General features: G+C 44.2%; 1 protein-coding gene across 1 annotated transcript in view; it reads left to right on the forward strand.

Moving 5' to 3' along the window:
* Positions 1-2,093: 2,093 nt before the first annotated feature.
* TAPT1 (transmembrane anterior posterior transformation 1) overlaps positions 2,094-18,925 on the forward strand; it is a 47,983-nt gene continuing 31,151 nt past the window's right edge. Inside the window, exons 1-2 of the mRNA XM_080933072.1 lie at positions 2,094-2,329; positions 11,100-11,230. Of these exons, the coding sequence (XP_080789198.1) occupies positions 2,137-2,329; positions 11,100-11,230 (324 nt within the window). The 5' untranslated portion in view covers positions 2,094-2,136. The remainder of the gene's footprint in view (positions 2,330-11,099; positions 11,231-18,925) is intronic.

The raw sequence follows: 18,925 nt of genomic DNA on the forward strand, positions 1-18,925 counted from the left end.
TCTCTCTGAAGATAAAATAGCAAATGAATTAAATTCAGGGTTACAGGTTACAGCTTCAGGCTTTCATGGTGCCAGGAACAGAAGCCATGTATTGTGAAAGCAAGTGTCTTGTGGAATCACATGCGCATCACTACCCATGTGAACTATTTGCAGTTTTCATGACCAAAGTGCACTTAAGTAATCACTTTCAGTACTATTTCAGCCACCCCCAAGTGCCACCCGGGAGCCGTGTCCTCTGGAACACTCACTGGAATGATCTTAGAAGCTTGCTCCTTGGGAAAGTGTTCCCAGGGAAAGTCTGAGAATCTGAGGTTGGAGAAGCAAACCACAGCTTAGAGCCTAGAAGACTGGCCTGTGTCCACCAGTCAGGTCACTGTAGTCTGGCCCAAGTGTGATTTCACAGAGGGGGAAAGGAGCAGAGAGAGGCTCACCTCTGCTCATTTGTTTAAACACTTAGTCAGAGTATAGGTCTTTCCACAGATAGGGATATTGTCATTATAAATTTTGTTTTGTTACTCAAGAATTCCAACTTATCACAGAAGGAAAATGGTACCCTTTTGCCCTGTTTATCAATACCAAGGTCACACAACTAAATGCTCTGCATTAGGTAGGTTGTATCTTACGGTTATTTGTAGACCAATTTCAAGGCTTCTGAATGCTTATTATTTTTGGGTTTGATAGTATAGAACCAGGAAATCTGTGAGGAACATATAAATAACATCTAAATATAACCTTTATAAAGAAAAGAAATAGCCTGAGTTTTCTAGCACTCTTATTTTAAAACAAGAGTTTTTATATAGCTATCCTGTCAGGTACCCTCTCCCCTCCTTTGACTAATCAAGATTAGGAACACCCTTTGGAACACAAATAGTAAAATTCAGGTTGGAAGAAACCTTACAGTATTTAAAAACTCTTGTCTTTTGATTTTCATGATTCTGAAGATTTGTCAAGGGCATTGTTTTTGGTTCAGTTTTTTGGTTAAAAGCAAACTCTTAAAACATTCTCTGCGTTGTTTGGTTTTCCACAATGTAAACTTTACATTGGACTGGTACAGGGATTTCTTGGGACTTTGCAAGTTCCTCTTTAACCCTTCCTATCCTCCCCCCCCCCCCCCTACTGCCAAAAGGCCTTGCTGCAGCGCAGTACTGTAATGTTGGGAGTTTGCGATCTAGTTTCTGGCTATCCCTAAGGCTCTTCTGGATGTTCTAGTACCTGTTCCATCGGTTCTCGGCTTAAGTGTAGGGCAGATTGGAGCGTGAAGACGTATTTATTATGCTTTTGCTCATTTAAAAAGTTGCAACAATACAGGTTGATTCCGAAGCCGGCAAGAAGGCGATCCAGGGGCCACCGTGTGCGTTACACCCGGTGAGCATCCGGTGGTCCCAGCGCGGCTATCCGCGGCCACCAGTGAGGGGGGTAAGGGTCACGATCCCACGGCAAGCGGTGATCAGGTGACAGAACCAGGCCACCTTGGCTGCCACCCGCAGTCACATAACCGTATTCCCGAAAGGCAGCCCAGAATGTCCCCGGCGCGTTAGGCGCATCGAGCACATCGCCCGTCGGGCCGAGTCCCCCACCTGTTGGCACGTTCCCCCGAGCTAGGTTTTGGACACTGTCCACGGACAGGGAATGTGACAGACGATCATAAATATGCAGGAGGGATGCAGCCAAGACAGCAGAGCCACCGGGTCGGCGCCGGCGGGAGCCACAGAGCTGGAGCCCGGCCCCAGTCGCCGCGCAGCCAAGGCCAGGCGGGTCGCGCCGGCGCACTCCGGCCACCGCTCGGGCCCGAGGGGCTCAGGCCGCGCGGACAGCCACGCCGAGCCCCGCCGACGCCCGCCGTCCCCCACCGCGCGACCGGGCGGCATGGAGCCCGGCGCCGCCGCGCCCCGGCCCGCAGAGCCCGCAGCGCGCCACGGCGACGGCAGGAAGAAGATGGCGGCGGCCGTGGCGGCGGCCACCGCGGCCTCCCACGCGCCGCTGACGCCAATGGCGCGCGCCGGCCGGCGGGCTACGGATGGCGGCTGCCCGGGCTCGGGCGAGGGGCGGGGCGAGGCGGCGAGGGGGCCGGCGGGAGGCGGAGGCCGGGCGGGCGGCTGGAGGGAGGTGGCGGGGACAGTGTGTGGCTCTCGGAACATGGCGGGCGTCTGCGACGCGGCCGCGCCGGGAGAAGGCGGCGGTGGCGGCGCGGACGGCCCCGAGCGGACCGGCCGCGGCGAGGCGGAGCAGCCGGGTGGTGGCGGCGGCCATGGGCCCGCGCCCCAGCACACCGAGACGCTGGGCTTCTACGAGAGCGACCGGCGGCGGGAGAAGCGCCGCGGCCGCGCAGGTGAGGCGAGCGGCGAGCGGGCGGGCAGCACTAGGCCGCGGCGGGATGCCGGGGGGCCGGCCGGGCTGTGGTAGCGGGGACACCAAGCGTCTTCCCTCGGCGCGCGGCTGCCGTGGCTCCCAGGTCCCCGCGGCCGGTGACAGCTACCCCGGCGGCTAGTGCGCGCGGCCCGGCGCTCCCGCGGCCATCCCCGAGCCAGGTGCTCCCGGGAGATCGTCGGTCCCCGGCCGCTGAGTGCTCGCGGCCGGCCTCAACAGTGACAGGCGTCTCCGAAGGAGGTCACAAATGGGAAACGCGGGGTTTGCTGGATGATGTCAATGCCAAGGTGACCCCCTCCCCTTGTGTTTTATGCGAAGTTGAGTCTCGGAAACCTGTTAACTTGCCCGCCGAATACATTTTTCATAGGCTCAGCTGACAGTGTGGTCGTGACCGTGAAGTTCAGTAGTTTTCTCCGGCTCAGAGATGCGCGGCATCCCCTAAAAATGTTAGGTGTGGAGTTTTCAACTAAAACTTAAGCCAGAAGGGAAGAAACAGTTTTGTCACACAAACAAAATACATACCACTTTTAAGCCCTGCTTGTCCATAAACTCTGAAGCATACTGTTAAGACATTATAATACCCGAGTGTTCAAAGATCGTATTATTTTAAAAGAATTTTTAATAGCTTTAGCGTTTATACTGAAGCTTTGTATTAAGCCCGGAAGCAAAAGGGAAAGTTTTGACATGGCCGTTTCATTGAGTATAATAGTGGTTGCATTTTAATTCTTACATCGTAGGTCCCAAGATTTTGGACAGCAACTTGATGTCATTTTCCCCCCAACTTATTCTGAGCTAACTCAATGGAAAAAGGTCCTGCAGCTTCAAACACACGTTGAAGTTACCAGGTTGACTGTTCACTGTGGGTTTTGAAATGATAGTCCTGTAAGCCTATGAGACTAGTGGATAGATCCTGATAGACTTGCTAATTCTCAGAATTGGACATAGAGTTTTGCATCAGTCTCCACGTTTTTTTTTTTTTTTTTTAAACTCCAGCTCAGGCTGTGTGCCTTGTTTGGTCTTCTTCGTTTAGCCAATTAAAATTTCCCCAGTATTCTCTGTTTGGTTTAGTTGTCGGTTAAACACTTGCTTGCAAGAATGTTTGCTTTCGAAATTGGCAAGACCTAAGAAAGACGAAGTCTTTCATCTCTCAGCTGCTTGCTCACTTAGACTTGACTAGGGCAAGCAAACAGATGTGACCAGGCTTCACTACGATTTCTTTGAAATCGTTTTAAGCTTCAGGAAAGCCGTAACTGTTGAAGCCTTTATGTTGTCTGCATGAAGAAAAACAATGAAGCCGTGAAGAGCCTTTGGTGAGCACAGACCTTGAATTTGTGACGGGAATTTCTTCTTCCCTGGCACTACCACAGACCTTGAACTTTTGAAATGAACATTCCTGGGCTGAGCTGGATTCTTGGACTTATATAAAATTGACATCATATCACACACGCATTCTTCACAGAGGTGGCACATTGAACATCATATACTTAGCAGTTTAACTGCCAGTGGTGGAAAATCCTTACTAGGGAGATGGCATCGAGCCTTTGCTATTGGGATGTCCCTTCTTGTTCCACAGTCCCAGCAGTCTTGTATAAGGGAGAAGGCAGTAGGGACCTAGGCAAGCATACCAGGAGCATTTCAGTTAGAGGTACTGTGTGGACTGTGTAAACCACTCTCTTCTGACCCCTGGTGTCTTCTAAGAGCCAGGCAGCTCTCGCTGTGGCCGACGCATGTCCACCTGTGACTGACTGGCTCTGCAGTTGGCTATGGCATACCCACTAGCTTAGAAATCCAGGCATTCTTTTTGTTCACCTCCAAGTGCTTCTTTCTTCAGCTTGGTTATCTTTTTTGCCTCCTAACCAAGAAATAGGAAATGGGTTGCCTGGGCCAGAGGGTACCACGTAGTGTCAGACAACTCTGAGTCGGTTAGTGTGGGGCTCATACTAGAGCTCTACTTGTCCATTCTCTGTAAAGGTGCCTCTGCAAGCTAGGGCAGTGTATGCCATTCTTTTTGACAGTCATAATCTTAGTGTCTTGATGGCCTTAACACTCACTTAGTTCCAATCCCTTTTATTAATTTCCCCAAGGCATTCAGGGCTCCTTTATATTCAAAGGCATTTATTGGTTGGTCCTAGCAGTCTAGTGTTCTCTTTAAATAAACATACAGTTAGAATGCTTATCCATACTTTGGTAAAATAAAAAGAAAGTTTAGTGTTTAAGGTTCACCCTGATTTATCTGTTGAGGAAAATATGTAAGTGTGTTAGAGCATATGCAGTGTGAATATGTAAGTGTATTAGAGCATATGCAGTGTAAGTATGTAAGTGTGTTAGAACATATGCAGTGTGAATATGTAAGTGTATTAGAGCATATGCAGTGTGAATATGTAAGTGTGTTAGAGCATATGCAGTGTGAATATATAAGTGTATTAGAGCATATGCAGTGTAAGTATGTAAGTGTATTAGAGCATATGCAGTGTAAGTATGTAAGTGTATTAGAGCATATGCAGTGTAAGTATGTAAGTGTGTTAGAACATATGCAGTGTGAATATGTAAGTGTATTAGAGCATATACAGTGTAAGTATGTAAGTGTATTAGAGCATATGCAGTGTAAATATGTAAGTGTATTAGAGCATATGCAGTGTAAGTATGTAAGTGTATTAGAACATATGCAGTGTGAATATGTAAGTGTATTAGAGCATATGCAGTGTAAGTATGTAAGTGTATTAGAACATATGCAGTGTGAATATGTAAGTGTATTAGAGCATATGCAGTGTAAGTATGTAAGTGTGTTAGAACATATGCAGTGTAAGTATATAAGTATATTAGAGCATATGCAGTGTAAGTATGTAAGTGTGTTAGAACATATGCAGTGTAAGTATGTAAGTGTATTAGAGCATATACAGTGTGAATATGTAAGTGTATTAGAGCATATGCAGTGTAAGTATGTAAGTGTATTAGAGCATATGCAGTGTAAGTATGTAAGTGTATTAGAGCATATGCAGTGTGAATATGTAAGTGTATTAGAGCATATGCAGTGTAAGTATATAAGTATATTAGAGCATATGCAGTGTAAGTATGTAAGTGTATTAGAGCATATGCAGTGTAAATATGTAAGTGTATTAGAGCATATGCAGTGTAAGTATGTAAGTGTATTAGAGCATATGCAGTGTGAATATGTAAGTGTATTAGAGCATATGCAGTGTAAGTATGTAAGCGTATTAGAGCATATGCAGTGTAAGTATGTAAGTGTATTAGAGCATATGCAGTGTGAATATGTAAGTGTATTAGAGCATATGCAGTGTGAATATGTAAGTGTATTAGAGCATATGCAGTGTAAACATGACATCCATCTATTTCAGTTATGTTTTCTTTCTGTTTCTTTGGAAACTGCTGTTATTTGATTCTCAGCAGCACTTTTTTATGCATGGACTGTGACAAATGCTACTTACAGCTTAACACACTTAGAGATGGAGGATTCACCATTCCCGTGTGTGGTGACTGAGCTGGAACCCTGGGGACAGTGCTCACCAAGAACTGCACGCTCACCTTGCTCTTAACTTTATTGCCACGTCACGTTGCAGCTTCCGACATAGACCAGATTAAGTGACGCCTATCGTCCGGTTCCTGTGTTTTTCCCTCTGGGCTCATCCGGAGAGTTCTAGGTGAGAGAGATTCTATACAGCCAGGTACAGCTTTGGGAGTCACTGCTGAGCAAGTCAGAGCTGGACCAAGAAGTAGGCAATGTGTCTTAAGTCTCGTAGTTGTCTCGTTCTCAGTGGAGACTTAGCCGAGGCTTGGTGTAAGGTAAACACTCAAGTGAGCACGAGGCAGTTCCCTGGGAGGCAGGAGGTGAGCAGATAAGCGTTGCTTGGACAACGAGAAGGCCTGATGCCAGGTGTGGCCACAGCCAGTGTTGTCTGTGTTGGAACAGTGCTGGGACTGTTGTTCTCTTTGTAATGCTGACTTGACTTCTGGAACTCAACTTGTCTGATTTGTTTCTCTCCTGGCTTTTACACCTGCGCTGTATCTCCAGGAGAAGAAAGAAAAACTGAAACTCAGAAAAGCCAACTGGTTTCCTGTTAGCAGTTCCCACAGAGATTGTCAGTGGGACTCAGATTCCTATTCCTTGCCTTCTAGTGTGTGTGAACCTGAATTTTTAAGCTGGCTGGGGGGCTATTGACACCTCACACTTTTAATCCTTTCCTTTGTTAAAAGTTGTCACTTTCACTTTTGAACGTTTGTCTCTAAGCATATGACTGCTCTGCTCTTTACTGTTCTAAAGGAGACCATAAACTTTTTTATAGGGTGGGAGGCAGAGGTAAGAAGCTCCTGAGTTCAAGTCCAACCTCAGCTACATGGAGAGCCCATATCTCCAAAACAACCAAGCTTCCCCCACCAAAAAAAAAAAAACCCCAACAACAACAACAAAAATCATCAAGAACCTGAATGCTTCTTCTTACATTTGACTTAGGAAGGCAAAATTATTGTATTGTCTCCTAGAAAAGTTAATTCCTAGTTTCCCTGTATAAAAGTATGCCTGTGTGTAAGAAAGGTTCATTTACTATTTTAGATACCTGGTTAAACTTTATGAATACCCCTTTTACTTGGTTTCTTAACAGTCAACCAGTATTCCTTTCCGGTCTGCTTTTTTAATGTGCAGTGCTATTTTAAGAAAGATATATTTAGACATATTGCTGAATATGTAAATATATGTATGATTACTCATTACTTTTAATAAATACTTTTGGATCCCAGCTTCTTATTTCTAAAGTAAGCTGTCTCCAATGAGTAAGACTAATAGTTCTTATTTTAGGAGTAAAGGAAAAGAATTTATACTCTTATTTCTCAATTAAAGGTAAAGCATTGCAGAGTGTTTTGTGATAGATGAATATTAAAATATACTGGTGGAATTGATTTGGACTTATGACATATTATTTTGCTTTTATTAATGTTCACAATCTTCTAATTATAAGACGCACTTATAATTAAATAGTAAAATAGCTCTATTTTCAAAAGACTGTACCCAAAGTCATAGGACAAGTAAATTCATATAAATCTATAGAATGCTAGAGAAAGTTTAGCAAAGGCACCATGCACAGGTGCAGTGAATATCTCAACAGGAAGTACGGGTGGCACACCAGACAAGCAGCCAGGCCAGCTTGACGGGTCAGGTGCAAGGTAGTGGAAGCCCCTTCTTTTGGCATGATTGAAAAGCGTACTGTGGCCAGGTCTTTTTCTCTAAGATAACCGCGGGTGACTGGTGTGAGTACGGTGAGAGAAGGGAGCTGCATTTCAGTCAGTTCTGGTCTTCGCTCTCATATGTGTCCTTTTAATTGAGTTCCAACCCGGTCTGTTTATTTTCTGTCTCTTTGTTTGCATATGTGAATATCTTTAAGTCTCCTTTTCAGTTATAATTGTTATGAGAATTACATAATGAACACAAGACCCTTGTAAACCTCCTCAGAGTAGAAGGATCCAGTCCATTAGACCTGGTCTTACCTGTAGGAATTGTTGATACGGAAGCAAGTTAAGGACTCAGGACAATTTCTACCGCGGGCTTGGGCCTTTAGTCCTCCTTATTGTACTGTACCTTTAAAAACAGTTCTTTGGTCTGTTAGCATCATGTTGGGTGTGTGCAGAGACAGTGTTACACTGGAACTTACTAGGATGGACATTGGAAAAATAAGGTACCTGGTACTTGGTTCATTGTCTTATAAGAGAGTGTGCTGTTGGGGTGGCTGCATAGAACCCAAATTCTATGGACTTACAGAGAATGGGAACTGATGACATACTAGATTTTCCAGGAAATATGCAGGTGTCTGCTTTTAAAAGTACTTAGTGCCGGGCATGATAGTGCCTCATGTCTGTAATTCTGGTACTGTGGAAACAGAGGCAGGAGGATCACTGCAAACTGAGGCCAGCCAGATTTATATAGGCCAACCAGCCAGAACTCCATAGCAAGTCCTTGCTTTAAGAAAGAGCAGTAGCGGAATGTGAAATCTAATGGTGAAAAGCACTCTGAAAAGACCAGAACTCTGACTCTGGTCTACTGCTTGCTTTCATGCAACCTTAGATGATATTCTTTGCCTCTCTGTGACTTAGAGACAGCCATAGCTATAGTTTTATAGTTTTGAGTGTTTGTACTTAAAGAATACACTTTCATTATTTAATGCTTTACTATTATAGAACCTAACGTGGTAGGGCGAGATGGCTCAGCAGTTTAGAATCTAACTTGGCGTTTAACACTAAGATTCTTGCCTTTCTAGGGGGAGTTTTCTCACAAGGTCCTCTTTTCTATTTATAATATTGCTGACATATTTTTTGTTTATATCATAACCTGTTTATGAAACCTAATTAATTTAGGTCCCATCCTTAGTCAAATATGCCTGTGTTGCTTCCCACCATAGAGCCAGGACGGCAGGATAGCATTTATAGATTTAGATGACAACCACACCAGAAATGGCTACTGTTCCCATCATCATACAGAAAGGAACTGGAGGTCGTGACACCGCGTCACGCCCTGTGGTTTTCGTCTGCTTTCATACAAACTGTTAAGTGCCTCGAGGATCTGTGTGGAAGGCGAGATACAAACAGGTGTCACTTACAGAACTGGCAGAAGGCTCCGTTTTCCTTTCGAGAACTTGAGATCTGTGGTTTGACCACTGTGGGCCTAAAAGCTGAGAGGGCTGGTGGTGCCAAAGCCCCTTCTCCAGTTGACCCCACATTTGTTTTGTAATGCTGTGAACCAAAATACTGATTACAGCAAAAACTGACCTCAGCAGTCACCAAGGTAGGTACCACTGTTGAAGAGAATTTGCCAGGCCTTTTTGTTTTAATTTGCTTTTTAAAATATAAAACTACTTTATAATGACCTGTCTGTGTGCCTCTTTGACACAGAAGACAAACTCCTGATCTGCCCAGCTTCTGTCTCTTGTTGGGGACGGAAAGCCTCCCATCCTTGCAATGGCACCATGGCACTGCTCTCGGGAGTTAGGCCCAGGCCCCTTGGGCTGTCGTTTACAGTCATGATCACCGAGGACCATGGGCAGAGGCCCAACAGCCTTCATTCCCTGCTAACACCCCAGTCTCGGAAGAGTGCCAGCCCTAGCACCCAGCAGCTCTTCTAGAGAGTCCTGTCCTCTTTCGACTGCAGTTGTCTTATAAAAGTGTACCATTGGTATTTATTCAGTAGTCCCAGCAATGCTGAACACTTGGCTTCCTCCTACTTTTTATGTTCCTATAGGTCATCCTTAGGTAAAGTCGGTGTTAAATAAGATTGGATGGAAAGTGCCAAGAGTTGGCAGTGAACTGAGTGTGCATAGCTTTCTCTTTTGCAGGGCAGTGCGTAGGGCTTTCTTCTCTTCAGATTTTTGTCATAGTTCTAGAAAGCCCAGTGTTTTACTCTGTAGATGAGATTACATCATTGCCTTTAAGACTGCGCAGCCATTAATATAAGCAATAGCATTTGGACCTTGTGTCTACTTGAACGTTGACTTAAGTATAATCTGAGAAAGGAACGCAGGATCCCTATGGTGCACCATGACCCTCTGTGCCCTATGCCAACCAAAAATGGGGAAATGGTGACATTTCTCACCAGGAAGGCTTACCTTCCCCCATTTCACTCCCGGATACTTCTCAGTGTATCACTAATTCTGCAAATGCATTATCAGTTACATGTATAGAGGTGTGTGTGTACTTACATAGAACATATCACTTTAGCAAAAATAAGTGTGCGATGTGAAACTGTTAGAGCCAGAGATTCATTCCAGTGTTGACAAAAGCAAGCTCTGTCCACCTTTTGACTAAGCCTGCTTCTGCCTTCCTGGCGGCTTTTTGAGCTTCATCTTGACTGTCTCCACTTGGTAGTGCATTTGTTAGAGAAATCATAGAGTAAGCTCAGAAATTAGTGTGAAAACTTTTGCGGTCCTGGAAGAAAGTTGAGCCTCGTGCAGCTCATGCAGAGTCAGAAGGTGTTGGTCAGGTAAGGGGTTTGGAGAGGTGGCTGAGATGATGGGGTTAGGAGAAGCAGAACATACCAGAAAGAACTGAGCTCAGGAACCCCGCATTAGCTTATTAACTTCAAGTCCTGCAGAGCAGAACGCATATCAGCTACTTTTGCCTTGCCTTCCTCTACTGATACAAATGCTCGGGATGAATTTACATCGCAGAGCAGAGGCAACGTGGACTAGTGGACAGGGACAAGCCCTAGGAAAGAAAGGTTCTGCTTTGTGTAGCTAGTGATTTCATGGCATGGGGAAACCTTCACTGAGCACGAATACACTTTCATAGGGAGACGTGCTGCTGCTGGCTGGCTTCTGCAGGATCTCCGGGCTCACCCAAAAAGAAGGCAGCTGACCTGAGTTTGGGTGGCTGGCAGAATCGTGGGCTGAAAGCAGTGCTTTCCAGAGCTGCCTTAGGACTGGAATCTTCACAGTTCCTCTTCTGTCTCTGCAGTCCAGGCCTATAGCACCGTGACACCCAGGACTGGTCTGGAAGGTGTTCTTCGGCTCTGTGGGCTCTCAGCAGCCATCCCTTCCATACTCCGGTGGCATTTTCAGCATGCAGCAACAGCAGTGCCCTAGCGCCACTCTCCCGCCACTGGTTTCCCTTTCTCATAGGCACAGACCTGTAGACTGTATATTCCCCGTTTGTTTTCTGTGTTTTACCTATGGCCCCAGCCTGTCAGTTCTTGATAAACATTTCCTTTTCTTTTGTATCATTTCTTTTTTCTGTAGAATTGTCATTATTGAGATTCCTCAGTGCTGAACTGACAAGAGGGTACTTCCTCGAACATAATGAGGCCAAGTATACGGAGCGAAGAGAGCGGGTGTACACGTGTATGCGAATACCAAGAGAACTAGAAAAGGTACTTCTTTTTTCATTTCCGAACATCATTTGAAAATGTTGATTATGAAAAAAAATGTTCACAGCTTCTGTTGACTTTTTAAAATATCGGAAATAGCATGGTAAGTGATCAAATGTGTTCTGGGGATATAGGTTTGCTTTACAGAAGGCAGCTTGTAACAGCTGGTTTTAGTATGAGTGGTTTTACTGGATCTCTTCACGCCTTCACTTCGATACGCATTTGCGTCTTATCCAAACAGCCTTATGTCAGGGTTTCCTCTCCATCCCTCAGCCTGTTCACTTGTTTGCTTCCAGAATAGCATTTTCTCTCTCTCATTTTTTTCTACACTTAATTTAGTTTCAACCTTTTCTGAGGTTTCAGTTTCTTAGAATAGTCACGTATTTAAGGACATATGTGACAGACCACCAAGGAAGAAGATGACTTGCTAAACCTTGTCACAGAAAGCCCCCTATTAAAGACAGAATAAATAACACCAGGTCCTCAATATCTTCTTGCAGAGGCAGGCAGAGGACAGGAATGCCCTTTTCCCTCTAATGCTGCAGGGCTTAGGAGTCCTGTGAGAGTCTAGATCTCATTACAAGGAATCTAGGAGCTAACTCATGGATTTTCATAGTCGCTGCTTCCTCAGAACTGTGATTCATATTAGACTGGCTGTGGGAAGCCTCCCCTGCATGTTCTCAGTGCATTGTGAAGCAAGAGGTGTGGCAGGGGGTGGGAAGCTGCCTCCCAGCCTCCATGGCTGAGAAGAAGCTTTACTTCATGTAGGTTCTTGGTAGTGCCACCTGCTGAAGTGGGAGGGAGTTTAGAAAACCGCTGAGCTTGCCTGTGATCCTCACTAAGGAGGATGCAGGTTCCCATGGAGGAGCCTGAGGGACTGATAGCTGAGAGGCAATGGGAAGACTGAGGCTCTGCGTTGTCCTCCCTCAACACCAGAGTACCTGCATTTTCTCTTCTGAGATTCAGCTAATATTGTTAGCTGGGCAGGTGAGACAGATGTTTCTCATTAATAGGATGTAAGTAGATAAAAGATGAAACCAATTCTTATGCTGGGAGGCACGATTAGGTTGTTTTTCATTTTTATTTTATTTTATTTATTTATTGGTGTGTGTGATAAACCATGGTGTAGAAGTGTGTGGACACATGAGGCCAGGGTGAAGATAATCTGCTGATGCTAAATCTGTGTGAGACAAGACCAACATATTCAGCCTATACCCACCCAGCCTTAACACTCCCTGTGATCAATCCTGGATGCCATGTTTCTCTGGAAATACTAGAATTTACCTGCAAACGCAGCCGGACTTCCTGAACGCAGCCAGCTCTCCCTCACACTTAACCTGATGTCTTTATTACATCTTCCATTAGTTCTGTTCGTCGGAGCGGGCCCACTGCACACATGCATTTTCCTTCCTCACAGCTTCGAAGTGGCAAGCAGATGTCATGTTTCATGGCGAGGAAATACCCACAGGTCTTGATAAGACTTAATACAAGCCAAGTGCTCTTGAACCAAGGTCCACGGTGAGACCACTGTTGGGCTGAGTAATGTATGTGGTGCATTGCCATCAGGATTTACCTTTTCAAAGAGAGAAACAGTGAAATCTCAGAGAGCATTGTGGTACCAGGAGTTAACTGTTTCTAAAACTGCAGTTATATGTGTGAAGATGAAATGCATAGAACCTCAGTTTGAATTAACATTCATTACTCAGTTACTTCGCCTTCCGCGGAAGGGACTACTGGCTGCAGGTATTTCAGGAACATGCAGAATGCTTCAGAAGAGTGGGTATTCTTCATTTGACTACACTTCTCAGCTGCTAACATAGAAGCAGGAATTCACATAAAGCCTAGGAGACCGTTTGGCATTCAGGTTAATCTAAATTCTTTTATTGTCTCCCTTCTAGTGAACATTGTCTATACCAACATATAGTATCTTATTGGCTGTTTTTTTGGTAAATGCTATATTTTCACATAACATCATCTGGAAGAGGTACTTGAAAATCAGAGAGCTCTGTGCTTTTCTGAAGTCTGTAAGGACTACAAAACATTGATGTTTATACTTTGAGGTCAAGGAAAATCAGCTCAGTGTCTTGCCAAACCTGTGGACTAAGGTGGAACAAAATAACAGCAGGATCTGCATGCTATGTCAGGGACCAACAGCTTACACTTGGCACTGCTCTGTGCTCGAGCTGTGCCTCCCGCTTTGCATTAGCACTCCTTTTCATCCTAGAGTGCTTCCTTAGTCTGGGTGGCATCAATTTCTTTTCTTTTTTTTTACACAAACCTCCCTGTCCTGCCTAGCTCTGGGCACTTCCACAATCTGCTACTGGGTGCTTATGATCCACTTCTGGAGTGTTGTTCTGTCTCCCATAAAACTGAGGAGACTGGCTTCTCTGGTACAGTGAGAGGCAGAGACATGCAGTGGCTCTCTAGCAGGCTGCTGCTGGCTTCAGTCCCAGCTCCACTGCTTTTAGCTGTGCCGCCTGTGCTGGGGTCTCCTGCTTGTGGGTCAGTTACATATGAACCCTGTAGAAATGTTTTAAAATCGTTAACAGCCTTCATTTTAGCACCTTTTGAGAAGGGTCCTGCCATGGAACAAGATGAATTTCTTCATCCACAGGTTTCATTCTTAAGCTTTCAAGACACAGCAGGAGATGCTTGGGAGACCTGGTTCTAAGGTTCCCCTGGGTCCTCTTTATCTCCTGCTTTGCTTTAATTAAACATGACTTTGCTAACCCTGCAAGAGATCACTGTCAGACTTTCTCAGATTGCTAACTACACATAGAGAGAGACCCTAGGGAAAGTTTGTTTCCTCTCTTCTTTAACCAGGTTCTCTTGGGTAAAGCTGATCTTGTTCAAGAAGGATTTACTATGTAGGAGTACTAGGTAATGCTGCCTACAGTTGGTTCAGAGCTCACCACTTTTAGAGTGTATCTTCAGGGGGTTGCGACTGGAGACTAGCTGAGGACAGAGACCCATGTCTTCTGGCCTGTGGGGCAGTTCCTATTGATGACTTTCAAACTGAGTTCACTTTCCACCAGATTTTGGTAGATGCAGGTACTAGGGAATGATTTACTATGTGTCAAATATGTAATTATCTCTTGTTCAAGGCTAATTTTGTTGTCTTTGTGGATCTAAAATTATAATTTTGCAAAAATTAAAAATTTTTAAACCATAAAATTGAAAAAAAATCCTGTCCATTATAACATTTTCTAAAATACCTGATTAGTTTATGTGCTAATTTAAGGAGGGAGATAAAGATCATATATTTATTAACCGATCTGTTCTGTCTTCAGTACTTCTGGTATATCCTAGGCATTTGTAGCATAGAAGTACATAGCTTCAGATTTTAGCATTGTGGGAAGTATTGAGTTATAATAGAAGGTACAGAATGGGAAGTGCCATTAAGCAAAATAAGTAAAATGCTGCTAAGAATTTCCAGAAGGGCCAGATGGTGGTGGTGTGTGCCTTTGATCCCAGCATTGGGAGGCAGAAGCAGATGGATTTCTGAGTTTGGAGTCAGCCTGGTCTACAGAGTGAATTCCAGGATAGCCAGAGTTACACAGAGAACCCCTTGAGGGGTGGGGAAGGGGTGTTGCTTAGAAGGCAAGCTGTAGAAATAGTCAGGGGCAGGGCCTAAGAAGGAGCTGTGTGGCAAAGGCAGGAGGAGGTAGATTGTGTACATGCATCATAGGGCATGTGCACATGTGCCAGGTGGTGTGGGTGAACGTTCTGGAAAGATTCAGAAATGGGGATTTAGGTATGGACAAGGAGCCACAAGAACTAAAAGATGGGCCAGGTCTAGATTTGTCTCATGGTCAAGCTGAAGAGTTTAGAACTTGGGTTTCAGAATGAGACTACACAGGTTGTATTCCTTAGGATGCTCTAGCTGTGTAGAACAGAAAGCTAGGCTAATAGAAGCTAGAGAAACTCCGACAGTTTCCTCTTTCTTATGAATGTTATCAAGGGAGGTGTGAGTTGGTCCAGCAGGCTAGTGACATGCCATGGCTGCAAGACCTTGTCTCACCCAGTCTTGGTCACTTAGCTTTTGGTTCTCCTGCCTAATGATTTTAAATAGAAGGTTGACAACTAGAAGTATTGAACCTTCATTATAATCAGGAAAGAATAAAAAAAAGAGTGGCCGATGGTGCCCCCTTTTGGCTGAGCTTCATACAGCAGTAAAGCTTTTCCAGAACTTACTGTGTCTTACTGGATGGATAAACACATGGGCAACCCCAGCTGTAGCACAGGAGACTCAGATAGTAAACAAACACTGAGCTACAGAGAAAAGGATTGGGAACAGTTACTCACTTAGCCTCAGAGCTCTGCTTTTGAAAAACTAGGACAGCAGCAGTCAATGTGGAGTGGAAATGAACTTATGTTCATTTCCTTATGTTCTCTCTCTCTCTCTCTCTCTCTCTCTCTCTCTCTCTCTCTCTCTCTCTCTCTCTCTCTTTCTCTCTCTCTCTCTCTCTCTCTCTCTCTCTAAGCAGCTTCAATTGATTTATTTGCCTCTTATGTCCTTTATTCCTCATGTTGGACAGATATAGGTTGCAATAAGTATTATTTTTATATTTATATATAAGTGTAGATACTATAAGTATAAAAATATTTATATTAGTTTATAAAACCCACTTGTTTATGAACCTTGCCTGTCACCAAAAGCTAAGCTACAATGAGAGTGTACCTTGTAATTGTGAGCTTTGAACAGCCATTTATTTCATACTTAACATACGTTGTACATTATACTTTTAAAATATATTTTGTGCAAACTAAGTTGCACTGTTTAGTCTTAAATGTAACTACTGTTTTTAAAGAATCTTACCAATTATTTATTATTATTTATTTATTTTGTCATACTAAGGATTAAACATGGGGTGAAATACGAGGCAGGTTTTTGCAGCTGAATCCCCAAGTCCTGTTCTTGTCACCTGAAAACAGATCTCACTAAATTGCCGACTTACTGTGTCGCCTAGGCTAACCTCAAAACTGAGGGTTTTTTTTTTTTTTTTTTTTTTTTTTTTTCTGCTTTTAGCAAATCTCACAAATTTTTATGAGACTTAACTGTATGGGGTTGAAGGTTATAAGGAATGGTGTGTATTTGTGTTGGTCAGAGTCTTGACACAGACATGAACAACTAAGGGAAGACAGAACTTACATGTGCACACTATTGTTCAAGTGCATAGGCACTGACTCTGGCTTCTGGGTTGCTAGAGAAGCAGAACCTAGTGACGGGAGTGGATGTCAGAGGCATAACCTGCCTCTTCCCTGGACTTTGCCTCCTAAACGTCTCAGGGTCTCCTAAAATAGTGGCATCAACTGGGAACCAATTGTTCAACACATGAGCCTTTTGAATGCATCCACAAGATATGTGGAGTTGTGCTATTACTAAACATGAACTGTTAACCAAAATGGAGAGGAGTTCCCTAAATACTAGAATCATGTGATCCAGCATCAGCTGCTTGCTCATCTGAGTTGCCTTAGGACTTCACTTTCTTCATCTAAGATGAGAAGGTTGACAGGGACATCTCAAGAGGCCTAATAGATATGAACCTGCCTTAGTTACTTTGCTGCTGCTCTGAAGAAACACTGTAACCATGACCAAGACAGCTTACAAAAGGAAGCATTTCATTGGGGGCTTGCCTACAGATTCAGAGAGTTAGCATGTGACCATCATGTGGTGTGGAGGATGGAAGCAAGCAGGCAAGCTTGGCCCAGAATCAGTAGCTCAGACTTACCTGCAAATTGGAGGCAGTCTTGGGAACTGAGACTGGGCCAGTATAGACTTTTGAAACTTCAGATCTCACCCCCAGTGACCTCCTCCAAGGCTACATCTCTAACTTCCCAAAACAGTTTCACCAACCAGGGAACCAAGCATTCAAATACATGAGCCTACAGAGGCTGTTCTCATTCTAACACCACAGACTGTTTTATGAGTTTGCTTCTGAGGGACAGAGAAAACGGATGGTAACAGAAAAATTTCAAGAAAGGGAAGATTTCAGTATCTAATGGGAGAACTTAATTCTTTCCCTTTTGGGGGTAAGCAGGGTCAGTGTAACAGAATGATTCAAAAGTTCATTTTATAGTAATAAACTTAATTTGCCATCATGTGAAGCTGTTTTTGTTTTATTACAAGACATGGAAAGAAACATAATAAAAGCTATTGGATCACTTTATTTTAGTGAAACAGTTCTCGATTTTATTGTGAAACTGACATTCTGCTTACTTAGACCCTTGTTTATGTCAGGGACTTCTCAGTCACCCTCTGGGTTTCTAATTCCATGAGAATACATTTATAGAAACGTCCTCTAAATCTGTCTTGGGATGCAGACTTTCTTTGTCTGGGATTCAGCCTTGTGGAGATTCCCAGTTACAGAGCTACTGGGAAAATTGCAGGTCAGTGCAACCTGACTGAACCTCAGCACTTTGGTGGGACTTCCTCCCCTTCTCTCCAAGGCATATCCCTGCCTATGGCAACAAGGACAACCAGCAGCCCCCCCCCCGCCCCCCCCAGAAATAAGGCTTGATATGGTAGGCCAGCCTCAGGAAATTCCCAGCTACCTTGCATTGGGAAGTTGCTGTTACCTGCTGGGCACGTAAGACCATCCAACAAATCAAAAGATAACTTTGTAAACTTACAACTTGAGAGCTGTTTGTTGGAAACTCCTTTCTGTAGTATTGACTTTGGATGTCTTAGGTCATGCCATTATGATCCCTTACTTAAGCCATTTTGACTTTAATTGCCCTGACTGCTTAACTGCTAGCCTAATGAGGCTGATCTCTTCCTGAAAATCAGATCTAAGCCTAAAAAGATATCATCTCCCATTGGCTGCCTTTATACCTGTAGGAGCTGTGAAGGCCTCAAGTATTGTAACCTTCACCTACTGCAGGGCTTCAAGGACATTCTTACTGTACTGCATCTGGTCAGCCTCTCAGGGGATCCTGTACTACTGCAAGATATCTGATCACATCGTCAACCCCAAGACTGTGTCATTTACTGAAAACCTGTTTCTAGTTTTGGTGTGCCTCAACCCTTAGCACACATCTTTAATCCCTCTGGCTGGAATACAGACGTGTCCTTAGTGCACAACTTTAATTCAAACCAAGTTAGTAGGCAAAGTTAGAGGGTAACGTTATTTTTTAGAAGGAAGTGTCCGTGTTTGAAAGTGATGTCTAATTGAGTGGCAGACAAAGTGACAAATCAGAGAAAGAGTTGACAGAATAAGATCTACCCAACTGTCATGAGAAGAGAGAGGAAAAGGAAAGCAACTTGAGGGGCAGAGAGAGAAGGGGAGAAAACATTTTTACTGGTACAGTTGTACAGAGACATGTTGCAAAGAGAGAACAAACTAGACACAGGTAAATATGGACTGAGTCAGAGACCAGAGAAGCCAGATTGAATTGGTTAACTTGGAGAGGAGTTTGAGCCAGAATAGCTGAGTTGAACCGGCCAGTGAGAGATGAGAAAGAACTAGAAAGAGTGAGCTTATTCAGCAGTAAGTCTCAGAGCCAGAAAGCATTCTAGGCCTACACAAGATTGTACAGAAGCTAGAAGCTTGTAGGACTAGGCCTAGGTTAGTGGACTGAGGCAGTAAACCTCGGAGATGAAACTACTGCAGATGAATAAAAGATACTTTTACCCTCTGCCCTGTCTGTCCCATTAAGAGTAACAAGTAGTAATTCCACCTTGTGTATTATGAAGAG

The sequence above is a fragment of the Micromys minutus genome, assembly GCF_963924665.1.
Source record: "Micromys minutus genome assembly, chromosome: 1".
NCBI lineage: Eukaryota > Metazoa > Chordata > Mammalia > Rodentia > Muridae > Micromys > Micromys minutus.